This window comes from Nipponia nippon, unplaced genomic scaffold (assembly GCF_047370975.1).
Source record: "Nipponia nippon isolate SJK-2023a ecotype South Korea unplaced genomic scaffold, ASM4737097v1 scaffold_30, whole genome shotgun sequence".
Classification (NCBI taxonomy): domain Eukaryota; kingdom Metazoa; phylum Chordata; class Aves; order Pelecaniformes; family Threskiornithidae; genus Nipponia; species Nipponia nippon.
Window position 1 is genome coordinate 4,553,971 of NW_028262348.1, and position 22,700 is coordinate 4,576,670.

Below are 22,700 nucleotides of genomic sequence, written 5' to 3' on the forward strand. Positions count from 1 at the left end.
GGCGGAGACTGGGCGGGGATAATGTCGGGTGGGTGGGGCGGAGGGCGGGAGCGGGGACGGGGATGGAGACGGGGCGGTGCTGAGGGAGTGCTGATTGGCTGGGCGGGATGTGGCTGGCTGCTGATTGGCTAGACTCTATGTACCTGAGTTTTGATTAGCTAGAATTATGTAGCTGTCTGCTGATTGGTTGAGCTCTGCTTACCTGTAGGGTAGCCCAGCTGGCGGTACCTGCTGATTGGCAGAGTTCTTTCTATGCTGATTAGCTGGGCTACAGCCGTGCTGATTGGCCAGCTGGGCTCCGTCTGCTGGCTGGCCAGATGAGCCGCCAGTGCTGATTGGCCGGGGGGGTCCAAGGGCGCGCTTGGGGGCGGGGCGAAGCGGGGGAGCCCCCCGGAGCCCCCCCCCGGGGCCGCCCCCTGCCCGCCTGGGCCCGGGGGTCCCGGCACCCCCCGGCCGCCCAGCGCCCCCCCGCCGGCGGGAGCCCCCGGCCCCGAGCGGTGCCCGAGCCCCGGGGGGGTCGCGAAGTGGGGGGGGGGCTGATCCCCACTGCTCGGTCACCCCCCCGCGGGAGGGGGCGGCCTCCGCCCCCGGGGGTCCCCGCTCTCCTTCACCCCGCGGGGGGGCCCTGCTCTGCCCTGGGGGGTCCTGCTCCCCGCCCGGGGGGTCCCTGCTCCCTCCGGGGGTCCCCTCTCCCTTCCAGGGGGTCCCAACTCCCTTTCTGGGGGTCCCACTCCCCACCCGGGGGGTTCCACGCTCCCTTCCGGGGGGTCCCGGCTGCCTTCCAGGGGGTCCTGCTCCCCGCCTGGGGGGTCCGTGCTCCCTCCGGGGGTCCCCGCTCCCTTCCCAGGGGGTCCCCGCTCCGCCCCGGGGGTCCTTGCTCCCTTCCTGGGGTCTCCGCTCCCTTCCCGGGGGTCCCCGTTCCGCCCCGGGGGCTCCCGTTCTCCCCTTCCCGGGGGGGGTCCCCGCTCCCTTCTCGAATGGCCCCCGTTCCCCAACACCGGTCCCGTCCCCCCCGCCGCTCCCCACCCGGGGCGTGGCCGCGGGGTCCCCCCGCACCCGCGGGGCTGCGGCGCGGGGCGGTGCCGGTACCGGTGCCCATCCCCGTTGCTGGTGGCGGGGCGGAGCGGTCGCACCGAGCCCTATAAAGCGGGCGGTGCCGGTACCGGTGCCGCAGCGTGGACCGGGGCCGCCATGAGCCTGATGCTGGAGACGCTGCTGGGCCCCCCGGGGGGGCTCCGCAAGGAGCCGGGCCGCGCTCCCCCGCGCTCCGCCGCCTCCAGCGGCTTCCACTCGTGGTCGGGCCCGGTGGGGCGAGCTCGGGGCGGGGGAGGCGGCGGCAGCGCGGCCGCTTCCTCCACCGAAAGCCTGGACTCGCTGAACGGCGAACCGCGGGCTCGGAACGAGAAAGAGCTGCTGCAGGTGCTGAACGATCGTTTCGCCGGTTACATCGAACGGGTGCGGGCGCTGGAGCAGCAGAACCGGGCGCTGGCGGCGGAGGCGGCGGCGTTGCGGCAGCAGCAGGCGGGCCGCTCGGCCATGGGCGAGCTGTACGCCCGGGAGCTGCGCGATATGCGGGGCACCGTCCTGCGGCTGGGCGCCGAGAAGGGGCAGCTGCGGCTGGAGCGATCGCGCCTGGCCGAGGACGTGGCCGCTCTCCGAGGGAGGCTGGAGGAGGAAGCCCGGCAGCGCGCCGAGCTGGAGGCGGCGACCCGCGGGCTGGCCCAGCGCTCCGCGCAGGAGGAACGGGCTCGGGGGCCGCTGGAGGAGCGAGCCCGGGCCCTGCGGGAGGAGGCGGAGCTGCTGCGACGGCAGCACCGGGCCGAGGTGGGCGCCTTGTTGCGGGGGGCCCGCCCCGAGCCCCCTGCCGAGCCCCCCGCCGCCCTCCGCCCCGGCGTCACCGCCGCCCTCCGCGACCTGCGCGCCCAGCTGGAGGGGACGGCGGCCCGCAGCACCCTGCAGGCCGAGGAGTGGTTCCGCGGTGAGTGTGTCCCCACCCGCGGGGGGCTCCGCCGGCAGCCCCCCACCCTTCCCCGGGGCTGCGGAGACCCCCTGGGCTGCGGGAGCTCCGGGGAGGGCGTTGGAGCAACCGCGCCCCGGGGGGAGGAGGGACCTCGCCGTGTATCCAGCGCTGCGGGAGGGCTTTAGGGTACCCCCACCCCTGCCACCGGCTCCCCGGTGTCTGCGGGTGCGCTGCTCCCCACGCCCCGCAGTGTGCTTGGGGGAGGGTGGGGTGGACACTGCCCCGGTCGCCCCCCCCCAAGTTTTCGGGGTGCCGGGGTGCTGCAGGGTGCCCCCCCCCGCTGGAGCGAGGCCGGGGGGGTTGCGGAGCGCTGCGGGGAGGGGGTGGGGAGGGTGCCGCAGCCCTGACGCGGGGGTGGGGCGTGTCCCTGCTGCGCTGCTGGGTGGGGCACTACGGGGGGGGGGCGGGGGGCTTGGCACCCCGGGGCTCAGCACCCAGGGGTACCGCGATGGGTGGCGGGGCGGGGTTCAGCACCGCGGACAGCGGCCATTCAGCACCATGGACAGCGGCGGGCCCGCACCCGTGGGAGCTGGGAGCAGTGGGGTCCGTCCCTCTGTCTGTCCCTCTGTCTGTCCCTCTGTCTGTCCCTCTGTCTGTCCCTCTGTCCGTCCCTCTGTCCCCCCCGGGGCCCTGCGGCAACCCCCCCTGCCTCGCCGCAGCAGGGTGGGCCCGGCCAGAGGCGGGCACAGCAGGGCGGTGGGTGCTGGCAGCTCTGGAGGTCACAGGGGTTGCGGCAGGAGGGCAGAGGGAGGTTTGCAGTGTGGGTTTGCGTTGGATAAAGGCCAGGATGGCGAAAAAACCCGCCCAGCCCATCCTTCACCTCCCCGGCACAGCACGAGCACAGACGGAGCGAGGGCTGGTAAAGCCAAGCACAGCCGGGGAGATGGGGCCAGCGCTGCAGGGGATGCATGCAGGGGATGCGCAGTATTGGATTTGAGGTTCCCCAAGAAGGGGAGCCCACAGCCTCCCTCCCTCCCTGCAGCTTCTCCTTTCCCTCGTTGCAGTGAGGCTGGACAAGCTCTCGGAGGTTGCCAAGGTGAACACAGACGCCATCCGCTTGGCCCAGGAGGAGATCTGCGAGTACCGCCGCCAGCTCCAGTCCAAGACCACCGAGCTCGAAGCCCTCAAAGGGACCCAGGAGTCACTGGAGAGGCAGAGACAGGACTCGGAGGAGCGCCATCATGCAGATGTCCTGTCCTACCAGGTAACGTGGTGCAGCGGGCAGCATCCCAGACCTGGCGTTTGGTGGGGAGGGAACCATCCAGCTGCTGGGGAGGAGCAGCGCTGGTGCTTTGGCTCCAGAGGTGGTGATGACCAGCGGCAAATACTCAGGGTTGTGTCTAGAGCCAGTGATCAGGGACCCAGAGCCTGAGGTTGCACACGGGCTGTTGTGTCCCTCACCCACGCTGGAGCTGTCCCGTGCCTCTGCCTGGCTTTGAGCTGCCAAAGCCACCACTGAACCGCGCCCAGGGTTCAGGCCACATCTCGCATCCCAGAGCTGGGAGCTGCAGCACAGAGGGCTGCACAACGTGGTGGCCACAGACTGTAACACTGTCCCCAGGGTGACGCCACTGGTGGACTCACCCAAGTCCTCGAAAGTCCCTGGGGGAGGGGGCTGGGGCTCAGCTGGCCACAGTGCAGCTCTCAGCCAAGCCAGTGCAGGGCTCCCACTGGTTCCCCCAAGGGAACTGGACACAGTGAAGCAGCCCCTGGCTGCGTCCCCTTCCCTCTGTGTCTGCCAGGGGAGGTGGCTGCAGACCCCACTGCGAGCAGCCCCTCCTCCAGAGACCAGGGGACTGTTTAGGGGTGCTCTGTGTCCCTCTGCTCCTGGGGACTTGGCCCCCCCATGTCACCAGTTGCTCTGTCTGCCCGCAGGAAACCATCCAGCAGCTTGACAGCGAGCTGAGGAACACCAAGTGGGAGATGGCAGCTCAGCTCCGGGAGTACCAGGATCTGCTCAACGTCAAAATGGCCCTGGACATTGAAATTGCTGCCTATAGGTATGGGGCGGGAGGGTCTCAGCCAGTCCCTAGTGCTGGTGGCTCTGGGGACACTCCTCAAGGGCCCTCGCTAACACCTGGGCCCTTCTTGGTGAGAAAGAGACCATCCATCCTCCAAGACTGTCCAGTTGGGTGACCCAAGCCTGCACATGGCTTGTGAAGGGAAGGGTGAGGGAACCTGCACAACCCAGGGTGTAGGAGCAGGAGGGTCAGCCAGCAGCTGGAAAGCAGAGCAAGGAGGGAGAAGGAGCCACAGGGCATGGCTGGCAGCTCCTGGGCATGGGAGGAGGTGAGAGCTGTGTGAGAAGCCATCACTGACTGCCCTGCTCTGGTCTTTTCCTGGCAGAAAGCTCTTGGAAGGGGAGGAATATCGGATCGAGTCTGGCTTTGGGATGCTCTCCTTCCCTGAGGTGGTCCCCAAGGCTCCCAGCATCACCACCAACATCAAGGTGAAGAGTGAGGAGAAGATCAAGGTGGTGGAAAAATCTGAGAAGGAGACAGTGATTGTGGAGGAGCAGACAGAGGAAATCCAGGTGACCGAGGAGGTCACAGAGGAGGAGGAGGCTGAGAAAGAGGCTGAAGAGGAGAAAGCTGAAGAGGAGGAGGAAAAAGAGGAGAAAGCTGAAGCAGAAGGTGAAGAGGAGGCCAAGTCTCCTGCAAAAGAGGAAGCCAAGTCCCCAGAGAAACCCGAGTCCCCCTCAAAGGAGGAGGCCAAGACCCCAGCTGTTACGTCCCCTGAAAAGCCACCAACCCCCTCAAAGGAGGAGGCCAAGACCCCGGCAGTGAAGTCCCCAGAGAAACCTGCAACCCCCTCAAAAGAGGAGGCCAAGAGCCCAGCTGTCAAATCCCCGGAGAAACCTGCAACCCCCTCAAAAGAGGAGGCCAAGAGCCCAGCTGTGAAATCCCCGGAGAAACCTGCAACCCCCTCAAAAGAGGAGGCCAAGAGCCCAGCTGTGAAGTCTCCAGAGAAACCCCCAACCCCCTCAAAAGAGGAGGCCAAGAGCCCAGCTGTGAAGTCTCCAGAGAAACCCCCGACCCCCTCAAAAGAGGAGGCCAAGAGCCCAGCTGTCAAATCCCCAGAGAAACCTGCAACCCCCTCAAAAGAGGAGGCCAAGAGCCCAGCTGTGAAGTCTCCAGAGAAACCCCCAACCCCCTCAAAGGAGGAGGCCAAGACTCCAGCAGTCAAATCCCCTGAAAAGCCCCCAACGCCCTCAAAGGAGGAGGCCAAGACCCCGGCAGTGAAATCCCCAGAGAAACCTGCAACCCCCTCAAAAGAGGGGGCCAAGAGCCCAGCTGTCAAATCCCCAGAGAAACCCCCAACCCCCTTGAAAGAAGAGGCCAAGACCCCAGAGAAAGTGAAGTCCCCAGAGAAACCCGCACCCCCTGCAAAGGAAGAGGCCAAGGCCCCAGCTGTCAAATCCCCAGAGAAACCCCCAACCCCCTCTAAAGAGGAGGCCAAGACCCCGGCTGTGAAGTCCCCAGAGAAGCCCCCAACCCCCTCAAAGGAGGAGACCAAGACCCTGACCGTGAAGTCCCCCGAGAAAGTAAAATCTCCCGTGAAGGAGGAGGCCAAGTCTCCACAGAAGGAAGCGGCCCCAGCCAAGGAGCCCACCCCCTCCCCTCCAAAGGAGCCAAAAGCCCCCACAAAGGAAGAGCAGCCCAAGGAGGTGAAGGCTCCCTCCAAGCCTGGAGCTGAGGAGGGCAGGGAAGAGGAAGCTCCTAAGAAGGATGTCCCAGCCAAGGTGGAGGAGAAGCCCAAAGAGAAGGCGGCTGCTGTGCCAGAGCCTCCGGCCCCACAGGTGAAGGAGACCACCAAGCCGGGCCCCAAACCCGCAGAAGAAGGAAAGGCTGAGAAGGAGGCTCCGCCAAAACCTCAGCAGGAGGTCAGCAAAGCGGCTGCGAAGGAGGCCGAGAAGCCAAAGGCCAAGGAGAAGGTGGAGGAGCCCAAGAAGGAGAAGGCGGAGGAGCCCAAAGCTAAAGCAAAACCCAAAGACGAGCCCAAAGCCAGTCAGGAGCCCCCCAAGGCCGAGGCCCCCTCCAGCAAGGAGGGCAAAGCCCCAGAGCCGGCACCCGCCGCAGGGAAGAAGTGAGCAGAGCCCCGCGGGGGCCGAAGAGCACCTCTGGGCACGGGAGCTGCGCTGCTCCCCTCCGAGGGCCGGGCTTTACCTTAGCAATATGTTTGTGTGAGAGACGCAGCCCCTCGCTGCCCTGCCCCGGCGGTTTGGCCGATAGCTTCCCTAGCAGAATGTGATATACGCCGAGCGCCACATGTAAACACTTGAATTATAACCGAGGAGAAGAGACCCCGGGGGAACCGACCGCCCTTCTCCAATAAGTGCATTTATTTAATGTATGTGCAATCGATGGATGAGTGCAACGCAGAGCTCTAGCTGCTTGGGACGGGGGCTGGTGGGGTCCTTGGGGTCCTTCCCTGGCCCGGGGGTGACGACCGTCCCTCCGAGCAGTGACCCAGGCTGCAGCCAGCTTCGGTTGGGAGGGGCTGGGCGCTGCAGGGACGCTCACGGACACACGGTGCACTAGGAACCTCAGCCCACTGTTATTTGCTTTCCGTGCAATAACCAAATAAAGTGCTTAGAGAGACGTCCTGACTCTGTTGGCCTCATGTCTGGGGCGGGGACGGGGGGAGAGGTGGTGAAGGAAGGCAGGAAAGCCTGGCTTGGGGGGCTGGGGGGGGGTGATAGGGGGCTTTCCAGGGCTGGAAACAGGGCCAGCCCCCCCCTTCTCTGCAAAAGGAGCGTAGTGGTTTGCTTTTTCTCTTCCTTCCCTTTTTAAAGCGTGGCTCCCATCAGGGTGGTAGGGCCCGGTTTAACCCGAGCGCTGCAGCACTGCCCTGCACAGCAGCACTGCGCTGACTGCAGGGGCTGCACGGGAGTGCGGAGGGGCTCTGCCGGCCTTCCCGGGGGAAGAAATCACCCACAGGGGAGAAGCGGAGAGGGTGGCAGCCAGGAGGGACGATGACCTTGGGAGCTGGGCTCCATCCCCATTCGGGATCCACAGTAGAGAGCTGCGAGGCGCTGGAGATGCCCACCCCGACCCCTCGCACGGTGCCGTGAGGTCCTGCCTCTCGCAGGAGCCGAGCTGGGGGAAGCAGCAAAGCCCCCCACCCCATTGCGGGGTTTGTGCTGAGTCAGCTGGCTGGCAGCCAGTGCAGGCAAGGACAGGCTGGGGCTGCAGTGCGGGCTCCGGAAAGGGGCTATTTTTAGCCATCTCAGTTTTTAGCCATCTGAGTTCTGCAGTGCCGAGGCCCTGTGGTGGGGAGGGAGGGCAGGAGGCAGGCAGCACCCCAGGCAAGGGGATGTACAGGCAGCAAGAGCCCAGGGACACGGGACAGGGCTTGCTGCAGCCCCCACGTATCCCCCCCCATCCCAGCCCTCTGCACAGACAGGGCACGCACACGCTTTTCCTTCAGTTCAGCATTTAATCTCTTCAGCTACAAAACCTTCAGACGAAACCCAAAACCTGGGAAAAGAAACTGAAATGGTGGGATGGGGCTGCTCCACCCTGTGGACAGGATGAGGCCCAGCCCGCAGCGATGCCCAGGGGTGCTCAGCGATGGCTGAAGAACCCCTGAGGGTAGTTGAACTTGAAGGGCTTCAGGCGCATAGGCCCCCTGGAAGAGGAGAAGAGGGAGAGGCTGACCCACGGGGGTCGGGAAGCCTGCGGAACCCACAAAAAGGGCCTGGTCCTGGGGTACCGCCCGGCTGGGGGGGGGGGGCAGACCCCCCACAGGCAGCTAAAGGAGAGGTCAGGCAATGGGACAGCAGTGGCACCAGGCCCCTGTCAGCACCCTCAACCCCCCACACCCAGGCTTCTCACTGCCCCAGGGTCCCCCGTGCTGCCAGGCTCTCACCTGACGAGGCGCAGACACATCTTCTCCTGGGGAAACTCCTTGGGTCCCTCCACGCTGGTGTCGTGGGGCTCCGTCTCCAGGTAGACGTCCAGCACCATGCAGAGGCGCTGCAGCTGGTTGGTGAGGAGCTGGTAGCCCGGTTTGGGCCCCCACAGCTCCTTGTAGTTCACGTTGACCTCACTCTCCATGGCCTGGTAGAGGCAGAGGGATGAATACGGTGCAGGCTTGGGTCTCTGCTCTGCCCTCCCAGGACCCACGGCTGCATCCGTGGGCCTGCCCTGCGCTGCCCGGCCACCAGCTCACTTGATACGGACACAGAACCGCCGGGAACACCCCTGAAAAGCCAGCGCTTCTCCAGCCTCCTCTCCCACTGCCCCAGCTCACCCGAATGTTGTCGTCGTTGCTGCTGGTTCGCTCTCCCTTCCAGTTCAGGCACAGGCTGAAGACAGGCGGCAGCGTGGAGTAACCGGGGTTCAGGACCACGGCGGCCTGGAGCTTGGCTGAGTGGGGCAGGGAACAAATGTCACCCGCTGCCCAAGGGGCCTCCAACCAGAGGGGTTTCCCATGAAGACCCCCCAGAAGCTGCCCTGGGGGTGTGCAGTGTGGGAATTGGCCACTGCCAGGGGAAGGAAACATGCCTACCTGTTCCCCTTTCTATCAGAGCCATGTAGTAGAGGTGAGTGTCTTCAGCCAAGCCGGCCTCGATCACATCTTTAGTGTAGGGCAGCTCCTGAGAGGAGAGACAAGAGGAGGAGTGAGCAGCTGCCGGCGCCACGCGGGAGCTGGAAGGGATATGGCCTCGTGCTCGGCACCTACCGCATAATCTTCGTAGGGAATGGCAGCCCACTTCACCAGGCGCGAGACAATCTTGGTAGGGAAGAGATGCTGGCACTCGCTGGAGACTGGCACAACGCCGTGCTCTGAAACCAAGGACAAGGCCACCTGAGCAGGGCAGGGCTGGGGACAGAGCTCTGTTGCTGTCCTGCAGGTGGGGATGCTCCAAAACCAGGACCTGGGAACATTGTTATCCTTCCGACACCTTCATCAGGTGCACAGAGAGGAACTGTGGAAGCCCCGGCTGCGATCCCACTGGCGCTCGCAGTCTCAGCAGCGCATGCCTGGCCTGCCCGACAGGCACATGACACACATGGGCGTGTGCTTCACCTCCCACCACGGCCCGAATTGATTCCCAGTGCAGGGATGGCCAGTCCCAAAGGGGTGCTGGGCATCCAGAGGGGGCACAGCCTTCCTCTCCCACCCAAAACAGGGCAGCCCTTGGCGCCCTGCTACCACCAAGGACAGAGGGAATGACTGGGAACGCTGAGGGTGGCACTACAGATCTGTAGCACCATTAAAGGTGACATCAAGCAGCTCTCCTCCGCAAGGGGACCCTGCTACTGCGTCGCCAGGCACAGGGTGGGGAGCCAGGCACTCACCGAGCGACGCAAACTGCTTGTGGAGAGCCAGGCGGGACTGCAGCCTCGTCCGCAGCAGCTTCACCGTCAGCTCCATGTGGCTGGCGCTCAGCGAGTTGTCCGCAGTGACCGTGTGCTGTGGGCAGAAGGGACCGTCACCTTCACGCCAGCCTGTGGGGCCCCCACTGGGGACCCCATGGTCCAGAAGCCACCCCACCCAGCCACAGGGACAGGCACATGCTCAAGTCACTGCTCAGCCCCCATAATAGGGCTTAGACTAATCACAGGTGGGAGATAAAATACGCTGCCATGGCCCCGCTGCACAGCCTGTCCCAGCCAAGGGTGCAGCGTGGGTTGGGAGCGGCTGGTGCCAGTGGGAGCTCTGGGGCCTGGGGGGACAGGACAGGACACAACTGTCCCCAAAACCTCCCCAAACCCCAGCTTGACGTTCCGGGGGAGATGGCAGGGGGTGTGACGTGCCTGAGGCTGATCCTTGGGGAAATGCAGGCCGCCCAGCTTCTGCACCCACACGTAGGGGTGCCCCAGCTCTGTCACGTAGTCACTCAAGGTCAGGATGCTGCGGGGACAAGGAGGAAGGGTTACGCCACCCCAGAGCATTCCCGCCCCATCCCCCCACCGCCTGGCCTGCGAGCCAGCCGCAGGGAGCAGGTGCTTCTTTCGCCTGCACCCCAAGCTGTGCCCGGCAGGCCCACCCGATGCCAAACAGGACACCGGCTTCCCGGCCACCGAGCCCTCCCTGGCAAGCTGGGGAGGGACGTGCCATGCCGGGACGCTCACGCCAACCACCTGGGCAGCGCCCCACTCACCCCACTTTATCAAACTGGAACTGGTTGGCTGGGTTGGGCGTTTTCCTCCCATGGTCTCCTGGATAGAGGCAGTTGAGGAGGGAGTCTGGGGAGAGCAGGTCACTGCCAGGAGGAGGAAAGAGATTAATTAGCAGCAGCCTGGGCTCCACGTCTCTCTGGGGTGGTCACTAACAGACTCTGAGCCTAGAGAAGGGGATTACGAGCTCCACGAGTTGGGTTTCAAGACCAGAATAGCTTTTCCCCTAATTCCACTCCAAAAGATCTGCCTCCTCCCTGGCTGTGAAGAAGATAGAAATCACGGGGCACCAGCTCCCCGGTTTCCCAGGAAGCTGCTCACTCCAGTGCGTTAACTCCGAAACCCACTGATGTGTACAGAAAAAACACGGGCAGCGTAGGCAGGGCATGGCCTGATGGCTGCTTGCCACCCAATAAGCTTAAGCAGAGGAATTCTGCTTAATGAAATAAGATTTGTCACGTCTGTGCTCACAAGCCCGACCAAGCATAAAGGGCTGTAGGGACTGGGGTCTGGCTCAAGCCAGAGCCTCACTGGTTTGGGGTAATGCAGCTGCGAGGGAGGGAGCACCCTGCACAGGAACCCTGCGGAGACTCCAGCTGCTGTCACGGAGGGTTGTGGGGGAAAACGGGGAAAAGAGAACCCCAAGAGGATTGGGAAGCCTCATATGGGACAGGTTGGGAGGCAGCACTTGTTTCCAGGTAGCCCAGACCAGCCTCTCCCGCCTCCCTCTTCCTCAGGCACCTCCTCCTGGCCCAGAGAGAGACACTGGAGAGCCGGCAGCTGATCTCCCTGGGCAGGCTCCCACTGCTGCCATTTCAGCTATTCCTCACACAAATCAGGCTCCAGCGCTCTCTGGGGAGCCCAGGGAGAGGCAGCCGCGTCTCTGGCGCTCAAGACAAGGTGACCTGCAGAGCGAGCAGGTGACGGGAGCTGCCAGGCACAGGCTGCAGGAGGGAGGAAAGCACTTCGGCTGCAAGAGGGTGATTGAACGCGACAAGCAGGAGAGGCTCTCCCCCAGCTCCTGACAGGTCTGGCACCGCTCCCCTCAGAGGTTCCCAACCTCCCTGCCCCGGCTTGTTGTGACAGAAGGAGAGTAGGAGGATGCTGCCTGGGCCGTGGCAGCCTGGCAGGGCTCTGGGCAGGGCCCTGGGGCTAAGGGGAAGGGTACCGCAGGGCAGAGGATGCACAAGGTGAAAGCCCTCCCCAGAGGCAGAGGTGGAGCTGTGCTCTTTGGCGACTCCTTTGCCCATCAAAGGACAAGCCAAGACAGCGCTTTGAAACCGCACCTCTGCACAAAGGCCCTTAAGGTGCCCCAGGTAAGGCAAGGAGAGGGACTGAGGTTAAAACCTCACCCGCTGGGAGCAGGCAACTGGGTGTGGAGCATCCCTGGCCCGCTGGGCACAGGAGCTATGGCTCAGCCGAGAGACATCGCCACCACATGCTGCTCTTAGAACATCACTCTGCCAATGGGTAACTCTGAGCAGAGCACGGCAGGACACCAGGGCAGGGCATTTGTGGCAAGCGGAGGTATCGCTGCCCAATGAGCTCCAGGCTCAGTGCCCCCGGGGCTCTCCTCACCCGGCACTGATGGCAGTTGTCATCTCAACGGCAGTGGTCACCTTGGCTTTCACCGTCATGACGTTGAGGTTCATCAGGTAGTAGAAGGTCAGGTGAAGCACGTTCTCATCTGCGCCAACAGAGAAGGGGCAACGCTGCTGTCTGCTCTACCTCGGAGCACCCTGCAGAGGGGGATACGCGTGCCCCCCCTGCTAGCACAACAGCAAACGGGGCAGACAAGCAACGCGGGGAGTAACTGGCAACCGATGCACTGTAAGCCCTAACGCCATCCCGTCAGCATTTGCCAGGCTGCATCCGTCAGGCCCAAGACCCCATCAGAAAAGAGAAAAGCTCCCAGTTAGAGGGAGGAAGCTTCAGAGCAAGGTCACTCCACCCGCGTGGGCGAGAGGAGCTCCGGGAGACAGAACTGATAAACCACCTTGTTCAGTCTCCCCTGGAAGGCCACGCTCATCCCTGCTGGGGCAGCTGGGCCAAGGGCAGGAAAGCCTCTCTGCACCCCGAGCTCTCCCCGAGGCTCCCAAGCTGCTGCCAAGTTGCTCCCTGACCTGCTGTCACACACTCTTGGGTGGTCTCCGCCAAGGGCCACCAGACCCCGCTTACCTTTGCACTTCAGGTCGACGGTGACAGACAAGGGGTGCCGCTTGAGCATCTCCTTGCGCTTGTCGTCCAGCTGCACGCCCAGGGTGGGCCTGCGCCGCTTCTGGGGAGGGCGAAACAGAGCTGTCAGATCCTTCTCCTGCTCCTTGGGAACCCTCGGCCCTCACCCTCCTCTCCCACCACTCTTCCCTTCCCACCAGTTCCCCAATCCCCCAGCACAGCGGCCACGGAGCAGCCCTGGGGAGGGAGGGGAGCAGGAAACCCTTGCCCTGCTGCAGGGCGAGGACAAAGCAGCTCTGGGTCCTGTCGTTCCTTCAGCTCCCAGGAGCACCCCCGCCCCTGTGACACTGGGCCAAGGACCTGCAGGCCCCAAAAGCTTCCCCACCTCGAGGGGCAGAAGCTGAGACCCTTCCCTTTACCCTTCCCCACAGCACAGCCTGAAACACCAGGCGCTGCTGCTGGGTGGTGGGGAGCGGCGGCACAGACCTCCCGCGGGCTTCCACGCTGGGGGCAGCCAGCGCCTACGGCCTCTCCCCAGCATCCAGAATGTACAACGGACCTAAACACCACCCCAGGGGAGGTCCGAACAACCCCCGGTGCAGAGTTCAGCTCAACGCTTTTGGCAAATGGCAGGGGGACAGGCAGGCACCTCTCCCCGCCGGACGCCAGCCTCCAGCCAGCCTCCCCGGCCCCAGGCTATTTATACAAAGTGGAACAGCTCCAGCCGGAGAGCTGTGAGGTGGCCGCTGCTGCCGGATGGGATGCGAGCGTGGTGGGACGTGAGCTGGGCAGATTTGTACCCTGATTCTACAGCATTCGGGACAGAAACTGGAAATGGCCCCTCTCTCCTCTCAAGAAACAGCTGGATTTAACATCAGTGCAGCTACACACGCTCTCACAGTGTGTAGGGACCAGTTCCCAGCCCCACTCAGGCCCAGCTCCTCCAGCACTGCCCAGTTAGCAGGCACAGATCCGTTTGTCCATGATACAGCATTGGGAGAGGACGTTGGGAAGGGGACAGTACTATCCCTTACCGTGGTCTGCTCCTCCTCTGCGTCAGAATCGCTTTCATCATCTGCGCAAAGAGAGGGATGTAAGCGGGGACTGCCTGGGGCTCAGCGGCTTTCCCACAACCAGCAGGACTGCCGGCCCTTTCTCTGAGACCACAGCTCCCCCAGACATCACTGTCCCCCAAAAGCAGGGCCCTAGCAGGCCACAGACACACAGGAACATGTTGGAGTGACCCCTGGTACTAGGGACAGATGAGGGGCTGCGAACATCTCTCGGGAGCTGGGGACAGAGGGGATCAGCTGCCAGGGACTTTGGCACAGACACCAGGCACTGCGCCATTCCAGCATCTACCCCCGAGCCCACCCGCTTCTCTACCCGACTCCTCTGCCTGCACAGAGCATCAGGCAGCCTGCCTGTGGCAACACCATCCCAACTCACCCTGTGAGTCCTCAGGCGGCTTGTACAGGGCTTTGGCTTCCTCTACGCTCCCTTCAATGGCCACCACAAGCTTCTTATCTACAGAGGAGACATGAAAACTAAGCTACGAAGCCCACTTCTGTATGGGAAAGGCAGTTAGAAGCAGCCCTGCCCCAGAAAGCTCCTGCTTCATGGCTGCACAAGGCAGAGCCCCGTGGCAGAGGAAGCTCAAACCGAGGGTCAGTGGGAAGAGGCAGTTGTCCAGAGGGCTCCGTGGGGCCACCACAGGGCTGGATCTCCCAGGCAGGACGGGGTCAGAGGAGGAAAAATGCTGGGTTTTGAGGGACTGTCCCTGGAAACCGTAAAGGCCAGATCTTTATCAAGAGCCAAGAAGGGTTGGCATCTGGCTGGCACAAGCAGGGAGTGAGGAGCTGGGTCATCAGGGCTGCAGGTACTCATTAGCGAGGACTAGTCTTTTTAGCAAGGCCTACTGCGACAGGACAAGGGGGAATGGTTTTAAACCACAACAGGGTAGATTTAGACTAGGTATAAGGAAGAAATTTTTCACAATGAGCATGGTGAAACACTGGCAGGGGTTGCCCAGAGAGGCAGTGGATGCCCCAACCCTAGAAACATTCAAGGCCAGGCTGGATGGGGCTCTGAGCAACCTGATCTGGTTGAAGCTGTCCCTGCCCATGGCAGGGGGGATGGACTGGATGGCCTTTAAAGGTCCTTTCCATCCCAAAGCATCCTGTGATTCTATGAGCTGGTGCGGCCAAGTGCCACAGCGTGGTCCTTCCATGCTCCTCTGCCGCCTGCCCCACTCCCAGAGCAGCGTGAGAGCAGGTGGGATTACAGCTCTCTCTGCACAGGAGATGCGGACGGCCCAGGGGGATCCTGAGCCCTGCTGTGAAATCTCTGCCAACTCAGGGAGGCTTCAGAAAGCCCCTCGAAATGCAAAGCTGCCGAAGGGGATCAAGGCTTTCAGGTGAGCTGCGGGGAAAGGCCTCTGCGAGGGCAGGCAGAGGTACCGCCTGCTCTGGAGTCACCACCACCCATGGGTGGCACAACGTAGCGCCCACCCCACGGGGTGACAGCTCTCGGGAGGCCACGTCAGCACCAAGCCAGCTCGCAGGCTGCAGGGATGCTCCTGCCGACCTTGAGAAAGCGGGGCAGAGGTGGGAAGCGAGCTTCCCAAGCAGTTCTTCCAGCAAGGGAGCTGAGCAAACAAGGTTTCAAATGCTGCTGCCTCACTGTGCTGGCCCTGGGGCCACCCCACTGCTCTGAGCTCAGCAGAATCCAGCAGCGGAGCAGATGGGACAAAAAGGACCTCCCAAAGTGTCCCCAAAACAGTGCTTCCTGCAAGCGGGAGTGAAATCTGGCCCGTGGCGGGACCATTGCCCCCCAGCCCCAGCTGGCAACAGCCCCTCGGTGCTCACCGCAGGCCTGCCCGTAGGCACTGGCTTGAACGAAGAGGACGTAGAGAGGCGGCGGGAGGTGTCGGGCTGTCTCGTACTGTTTGTGTGCCTGGTCGAATGGCATGAAGAGATACTCCTGGACGGGCAGGGAGGCCTGGGGGAACAAGAGGGCTCACCTTCATCACTGGGAACAGAACAGTTCACCCTCCTCACCCTCTCCTTCACCCCAGACTGGCAAGTGGGAGACTGGAAACCAGCACAGCAGCTGTGGTGCGGGGTTAAACGCAGCCACAGGCACGGCAAGGCCCCAGGGAAAGGCTGGCAGCTCTCCTTTGCTGGAAAACTTTTGGATCTGCAAATAACCCAGTTCCTTCTCCTGTTCTTCCCTCCCAAGGCACTCACAAGGGGCTGGAACTGCGTATCGCTCTCGAGGGAAAGGCCCATTTAACGACTCCTCTGTCCGCAGTTCTGCAGGAATTGCCGCATAAACAAGGAGACTCCAGAGGAGCCTCAGCATGAAGCCGATCTACCCCTCATCCACGCTGACTGGGAGCGAAACATCTCCAAAGCAGTATCAGCCCAGGCGTTGCATCTCTCTAACACAGCCCTCGGAGCGTGACCTCAGCTCGGCTCCTTCCTGCAGAGCTCAAGTACCTGCATGATGCTGTTGAGCCGAGGCTGGAGGCTGCTCAGATACTCCTTCTTCACCTCGATCTCCTTCAGGATCTTCTCCTTGCTGGTCAGGCACTCCTTGTACTTCTCTGCCAGCCTAGGGGTGGGAATTCGGTTACCATCGCACATCACAGCTACAAAGCCTGCTGGGGTCTGCCTGGGTCACGGACCCCAGCTCTCCAGACCTGACAAAAGTCACTGCAGGAACCAGGAGAGCCCAGACACGGTGACAAACAAAGAGCTCTTAACGCCAAGGGCAAGCGGAGGCAGAAAGAAACCGATTAGAGCTGAAAAACGAAGAGGGAGAGAAAACGGAAGCTCAGCCTTGTGCCGTGCTCCGAGAAGGGACAGCAACCAGATCTGCTCTCAGCAGACCTCCTCCCATGCCAGCCTCTGCTGCCAGCAGCCGCGCCGACGGAGCCCTGCCGACCCCGCCAAGCTCCTGAAGAGGCTTTTCCCGCTTCATAACACCAGAGTCGCTTCATGTCACATCACCTCCTTAGTCAAACTCGTGAGAGTTGAGGTTTAATACATGAGCAAGTGCTCCTCTGTAACTGGGTAGGAAACCCAGGAAAATGCAAGTTCACCACAAACCCCCAAGCCCCGGGTACGCTCGTGTCTAGGGAGGACGCGTGAAATCTCATTGTTGCTGTCAATCGCAACCTCTTGCTCAGCAGAAAGCAGCAGCAGGGACAGCAGGGTATGGAGGTGTGCTGCCCAGGACGAGCCACCGCCACAGCAGGGGGAACAGCGGGCTGGGGGGGCTCCTGCGCTCTCCCCTCAGGACCCTGCTCCCCACCAGATGAGAGCACCCGCAGTGCGGAGGACCCCCCCTCAGAGGGGGAACAACTGACCCGCCATTGCAGGACTGCAACACTTCTGTTTCCAAGCAAAACTGTGTTCAGTCAGCATGCCCCAACAGGCTCCGACACAATGCAGTTTTGAAGTCCAGCTTTCAAACACCTCTACTGAGCTCCCCAAGCTAGCAAAAGCAGCAAAGATCCCTGTGACGCCGTTAAACGGCGCCTTTCGGAATAGCAACCAAGACAAATCCAGTACTCCACAACAGGATTGTTATGGATGGACGCTGACAACACCAACAGCATCAGAAAGCGCCCAAAGCACGACCGGCATCTGCTTGAGGCAGCTGAAGCGGCCGTTTCCCACCACAATGGCAGCAAGAGAAAAACGGTGCCGCTCCCTAGATACCGCGGGGCGAGGACTGGGAATTGCAAGGCTTCTCAGCAATTGAACATGCAACCATGGGACAGGCTCCGTTCAGCTCGTCTTTGCCCTCTACACAGTTTGCACCGAACAATCGTTTTTAAGGAGAATCCTCAAGAGGTCTCCAGGTTGAACGCTCCTCCGCAAGCCGCAGGCAGAGCCGTCCGGAGGATCTCGGCTGCAGTGCGAACGGCTGCCTTCCACCGGGCAAAAGAAGCCGGGTTTGATGCGAAGGGTCTGGGAGAGGCGGAGGATGAGGTGTTAGAGCCACTGCAGCCCCTCTCCCTAGTCTGCTCTGCTGAGCTGCCCTGCTCTTGCAGCACCTACCGGCAGCTTCAGGCTGATCTTTCCAGACCGCTGGTCTCAGCTGCCGCCTGGCTGAAAAAGCTGCTGGCCGTTATCAGAACATGGGAACGCGGCATCACGTTTGCTTTTCGCACGGGGCAAGAGTTGACGGAGCAGCTGAGCCACCCAGACTGCCTGCACCAGCTGAGGGACCTGGGGGGTTAGAGCCCCGCAGGGCAGCGCGGCCGAGCCGAGCGCCACGCAGGCAGCTCCCCGCCGTGGCAAGCGTCAGGAGCACAGGCAGGCAGGAACGGCAGCAGCACCGGACCGTGCCGCCAAGCCAGGCTGGCTTGATTTTCCTCCTTGCACCACAGCGCAGCAGACAAAACAGGGATCGCTTCACCCTACGTGGGACATCTTGTGGAAGCAGGTTCTGGATGGAAGCGCGTAACCGTCCATCCTTCAATGTCACCCCCATGGTGGGCGTTGTCCCCATTCCCTGCTGCAAGAGCCTCCAAGCAGACGCCGGGGAAATGTCAAACTATAAAATTCCTTTTCTTCCCTTGATACCCAAGAGCCAGCACTTATGTTTGCTTCCTCAGTGAGATAACACGTGGGATTATCAGGAGAGCCGAGATGGCTTTGCTGCTGTCACCCAGAGCACAAGGTGTGGCCCCAGCCAGGCAGCCGCTCTCGCGCAGGTCTGGAGGTTGCTCTGCTCTCCAGGATCCCCTGGGGCTCCCTTTCATCAGGCAGGTGAAAGAAAACTCCCTGATCTACGAAACAAGGATCCCAGCAAGCCCAGCTCTACACAAAGAGTGATCCTCCACGCCGCAGTTACGCAATAAATCTGTCACTTGTTCTACACTGGCTGTTTCAAGAGGATGTTAAAACCTCCACCACCCACGTTTGCTTCCCCCAGCAGCCGCGCAGCTCACGCCAGGGGTCTGTCAAGAGCGCAGCAGGCTGACACCGAACCGACACGCCGCCGACCCACCTCTTGCGCTGCTCCAGCTCCCAGTCCAGGCGGGCCAGGGTCTGCTGGTGGGGCTCGTTCAGGGTGATGGCGGGCCGGCTGATTTCAGGGGGGGCCTCTTTGTAAAACTCCTCCAGGCTCACCAGTTCGATTTCCTCGTGTTTTGACCTGCAAGGACAGAGGGATCAGATCAGGGAAGGGTGGGAAATGCCGCAGCAGGGCCAAACTCAACCATGCCTTGCAGGAGAGCGGTCAATGCCAACGCCCTGTGCCCCAGCTTCCCTCTGCTATGTGAAACACGGCAATGTCGGTGACCTGAACCGCAGCAGAGCTCAGTGGAGGAGAGAAAGGTCTGAACAGGGTCCCTCCTTTCACAGAGACACCTTCCCCAAACGATTAACCAAAGCGCTGTGTGAGGCACCAGTCTAAACACAGCCCAGAGCGCTGCCTGTGCAACAGGCAAGACGGAATGCTTGGCTTTCGGAGAAAACTCCTGATATATAGAGACCAGAGAGTCCTCGAAGAGACCAGCGTGGCCACATCTTTGACATTTACCTGTTTTCCCCTCCACCATCCCTCCATCACCATAGATGCCTTCTTCCCTCCTCCCTACACGAGCCTCTTCCCCCCTGTCCCAGCACAAGAACTCTGGGACACCCCATCTCTCCTGCCTGGTGGCATCTGGAGCACCCGCTCTCCTCCCGCAAGGGGCTCAAGGCAACGGGGCAAGAGATTCCAAACGTTCGAGGCCTCTGCCCCACCTCAGACACACCGTCGCTCCCTCTCCTCCCCAGCCAAACTCACTTGAACTCCAGGCACTTGGTGATCTCTTTCTGCAGGTGCATCACCTCATAGAGCAAGTTCTGGAGCTGCAGATGATACGCGTCGACCTTCTGCTTTGCCTGAAACACAGACACGGCCAGAGCAGGAGATGAAGCTCTGTTACCATCCTCCCAGCAAACACACCCCGCAGGAGAGTCACCAACACACACCCTCTCACCGTACCAGCTAGAGATGGCAGGTTTTAGGGTGTGCAACAGGTTTTTCGGGGAAAAAAAAAAAAGACATTTTCAAGGGCTGGGAAACCAAACGATCGTGATATCAAACTGATTCCACTCCCTTCCAGCACGTTTCAGGGACACGGCACAGAACAGGGCAGACCTGCTGGGGTACAGGGGCCGAGTCCCCTCCCGTCCCTGTGCCTCAGCTTCCTCAGTGGTACAACGAAAATGAGCGTTTTTCACTAACCGTGCAAAGCTCTCCGAGAAGTCTGGGTAAGGAGCTTCGGGGCCAACCACGTACACGCTTCTCAGGCCCACAGCACACCAGACTCTCAAGACAAAGCTTTCCAACTCCCCGTTATATTTGAGACAGAAGCAGATACCGCTCTTTCATCACTCGTTATAATCAGAGCTTGCGCTGCACCGCAGTAGAGTCCCCTGATAAACCCCTAATTCAAAACCCACAGCCTGGCTGGTGTTTGATTCCTCCCCAATTCCTCCCACGTGGCCATAGACAGAACTGGCAGAAACGGTGCGCTCTCTGATCCCGCTAAATCCGGACCGGTATTCCTCGCCCCCCCAGCCCACTCTGTACCTCATGGGTTTGATCTCGCCCTTTCTTCAGCCGAATATGCGCCAGCCGGTTGAGTTTCTTCAGGGTCATGAAGTGGACGCAGCTCTGAATCCGCCGCTCATCGATCTCCGAAGCCTGAGTGGCAGGAGAGAGGCGTTTGAAGCGGGAGAGTCGGCTCTCGCCACAAAGCCCCTTTGCTGCAGGCCCTTCCTGCAAGCCCCGTCTCAAAGGGGGCTCTGCGCTTCGCTAAGGAGCCACGATTAACGTCACCAGGGCTTCTGCGGGAGCCTCCTGCTGCCAGGCTCGCAGGTCACCCGCTAGAAATAAATAGGAGGAGTTTCTGGGCTCGCTCTAGGGTGTTTTCTCGGCAGCAGGAACAGAGGCGTTTGAGGCCAAAGTGCCCACGCTGCTGCGCAGGGGGCTGCGCAGGCAGTCGGAGCACAGGGCTTTCCCAGCCAGGGCCGAGGCTGGCAGGCCACTGTGGGCCAGCAGGAGCCCAGCCACCCCCCGGCAGTCAGCAGGGGCTCAATTCCTCCCCCAGGAGCCCCCGACCCATCAGCACGACCCACGAGGAGCCCAGAGACACTTTAGAAGGACTCGGTCTGCACAATGGCTGCTCAGTTGAGACCAACACCTCAGCTAAATCGTATTTGACTTTATTTAAGGGAGGCTGTTCCATTTTCCTGACGCTCCCCAGAGAACGTCACGGCTTCTGCTCCCGTTCCTCTCAGATTAAGGGAAAATCATCAAAGAACAGAACACGTTAAATCAAGCACCGAGGCTTCTCCTTACGTTGTCCTTGATGCCTCTGCTCTTCAGCTCCTGGATTTCTGCCATCAGCCTCTGGAGCTCCTGGCAAGTCTCTCTGTAGAGTTCGTAGTCTTTGATGGGGTCACGGAGATCCACCTCGCACTCCTCGCTGTAGTACCTAACATCCTGCAAAGGCAGAAAGCGCTTTCTACAGCTTGTTCCTTCCACCTCCTCTGGAAAGGGAGCTGGGAAACAAACCGCTGAGTCTCGATTCCTGGCTTTGTCCGTTAATCCCGCGCCTGAGGAGACTTTACACACGGGACGAGGACTCTGGTAACGATCCTGGACACAAACGCCACCGGGCATTAAAACGCCTGGGGAGTTCAGGCTGCCTTTTATAGAGTTATTGTCAGTTTAAACTGGCACCTGTCCTGCACCAGGCAGATCCAAATTCCTACAGAGGACAAACTGGGGAAGGCGACTACTGCTTCGACCTCAGTCCCCACTCTGGCTGAACCTAGGTTACACCGCTGCTCGCAGGAGTGTTTTAAGGCAACCTGCAAACCCCCACGGGCCGTTTCAGCCTTGTGCTCACTCTCCCTGGGTCTCAAGAGAAAGGGTTGTCTCTGTGAAGGCTGTGTTTCCCAAAGGAGACAGGAGTGGGTTCAGAAACTCAGACTGAGAGTTTCAGAGGCGCTGGGAGCCGGCTCAGCTCTGGGAGAACTTCCCGAAGGGGAGAATAAGGCCAGGAAAGAGCGGGTGTGAGAAGAGCCCTTGGCGAGGCAGGAGGACGCAAGCAGCCTGCTGCCGCCGGGGGCCCTACCTGGTCGGCATCGGCCTTGCCCCGCTTGCCCTCCTGCAGGCCCCCATCCGTGCGGATCACTTTGGGTTTCCTCTTCTTGCTGGAGTCCGACGACATGGCGCTGCCAGCCAGGGACTGGGGGGCGAGAGGCGAAGCCGTCGGCCGGGGAAGGGGGGCTCAAGCCGCCTGGGACCGGGGCTATCCCGGGCTCCTGCCACCAGCCCGCCTCGGACGCCGCAGGCTCCCGGCCCAGTGAGCCCCAGCACCCCCTCCCCGCCCGCCCAGGCCTCGTCCCCGCCATCTTCCCCCATCCCAGCACCCCCAAGGCCTCCGCTCCACCGGAGCCCTCCCAAACCCCCAGCGCAAGGCCCCAGGGACGTCCCCCCCCGCCTCAACTCGGCCCCGGCCGCATCCCCGCCCGTCCCGTCCCGTCCCGTCCCGCCCCGGTTCCCCCCGGGCCGACGGCTCCGCTCACCGCGTCCCTCCCGGTCAGCGCCGCCCGGAAATGACCCCAGCGGAACAAACGAGGGCGGCGCAGAGCGGCCGCCGCTAAAGGCGCCCCCTAGCGGACCCTCGCTTCCGGAGGACCGCGAGCGACAAGAGCAGGGGGCGTGGCCTCGGCAAAGGGGCGGGGTCAGCGCCCCCATTGACAAGTCCTGGGGGCACCCGCGGGCTGGGGGGCCCCCCGGGGGGGGGGGGGGGGCCCTGTTTGGGGGGTCCCCAGCGGCCCTGGAAGTATCCACGGGCTTGGGGGGCGTGGTACGGGGTCCCCAATGGCCCTGGAGGCACAGAGGGGCTTTGGGGGGGGACGCACGGGTGGGAGGCTTCGGGCGCAGGGGGGCACCCAGGCGTGGGGCAGGGTGGCCCCCCCGGATGGGACCAAGTTGGGGGGGGGTCTGCTCCCCCTGCCGGGGGGGGCCAGCACCCCCAGCCCCCCCTCCCCAGAGAGGGCCAGGCTTTGGCATATTAAATATTTAATTGGCGAGGTGCAGGCGGGCAGGCTCCCGGCGGGAACGGCACCCACTGAGCCCCTTTGGAATAATTGAGGACCCCCCCACCCTGCAGCCTGCCCACCCCCACGGCAGCGCCGTCCCCTGCCCCACCTGGGGACTTGCCGCAGGACGGGGGGCTGCCGCCCTTCCCCTCCCTGGCCGCAGACCCCTGCCTGCTCTCATCCCTCACAGGGCACCCCAAAATGGGGTGGGGGAGGGGAAGGAGAGACACCCCCCCCCCCCAGTCCTTCCCC

The 22,700-nt window shown here is 62.4% G+C and overlaps 2 protein-coding genes across 3 annotated transcripts; one reads left to right on the top strand and one right to left on the bottom strand.

Annotated features, from left to right (window-relative positions):
* The first annotated feature begins 1,164 nt into the window (after positions 1 to 1,164).
* NEFH (neurofilament heavy chain) lies at positions 1,165 to 6,665 on the top strand. Its single transcript, XM_087768379.1, has 4 exons — positions 1,165 to 1,978; positions 3,025 to 3,224; positions 3,896 to 4,020; positions 4,367 to 6,665. The coding sequence occupies exons 1-4, from the start codon at positions 1,192 to 1,194 to the stop codon at positions 6,108 to 6,110; spliced, it is 2,856 nt and encodes a 951-aa protein (XP_087624505.1). The 5' UTR covers positions 1,165 to 1,191; the 3' UTR covers positions 6,111 to 6,665.
* Positions 6,666 to 7,428: 763 nt separating this feature from the next.
* Positions 7,429 to 22,696, bottom strand: THOC5 (THO complex subunit 5). 2 transcript variants are annotated; one of them, XM_087768380.1, is made up of 20 exons: positions 22,558 to 22,696; positions 21,476 to 21,589; positions 20,695 to 20,838; positions 19,924 to 20,037; positions 19,132 to 19,229; positions 18,349 to 18,495; positions 15,825 to 15,939; positions 15,192 to 15,324; positions 13,774 to 13,851; positions 13,359 to 13,399; positions 12,328 to 12,427; positions 11,728 to 11,836; positions 10,134 to 10,235; positions 9,787 to 9,883; positions 9,328 to 9,442; positions 8,708 to 8,811; positions 8,534 to 8,621; positions 8,276 to 8,391; positions 7,892 to 8,082; positions 7,429 to 7,651 (listed from the first exon to the last, which is right to left on the bottom strand). In XM_087768380.1, the coding sequence occupies exons 1-20, from the start codon at positions 22,627 to 22,629 to the stop codon at positions 7,588 to 7,590; spliced, it is 2,142 nt and encodes a 713-aa protein (XP_087624506.1). In that variant the 5' UTR covers positions 22,630 to 22,696; the 3' UTR covers positions 7,429 to 7,587. The 2 variants fall into 2 exon arrangements, with proteins under 2 accessions (XP_087624506.1, XP_087624507.1); XM_087768381.1 differs by lacking the exon at positions 22,558 to 22,696 and adding an exon at positions 21,930 to 21,950.
* Positions 22,697 to 22,700: the final 4 nt, after the last annotated feature.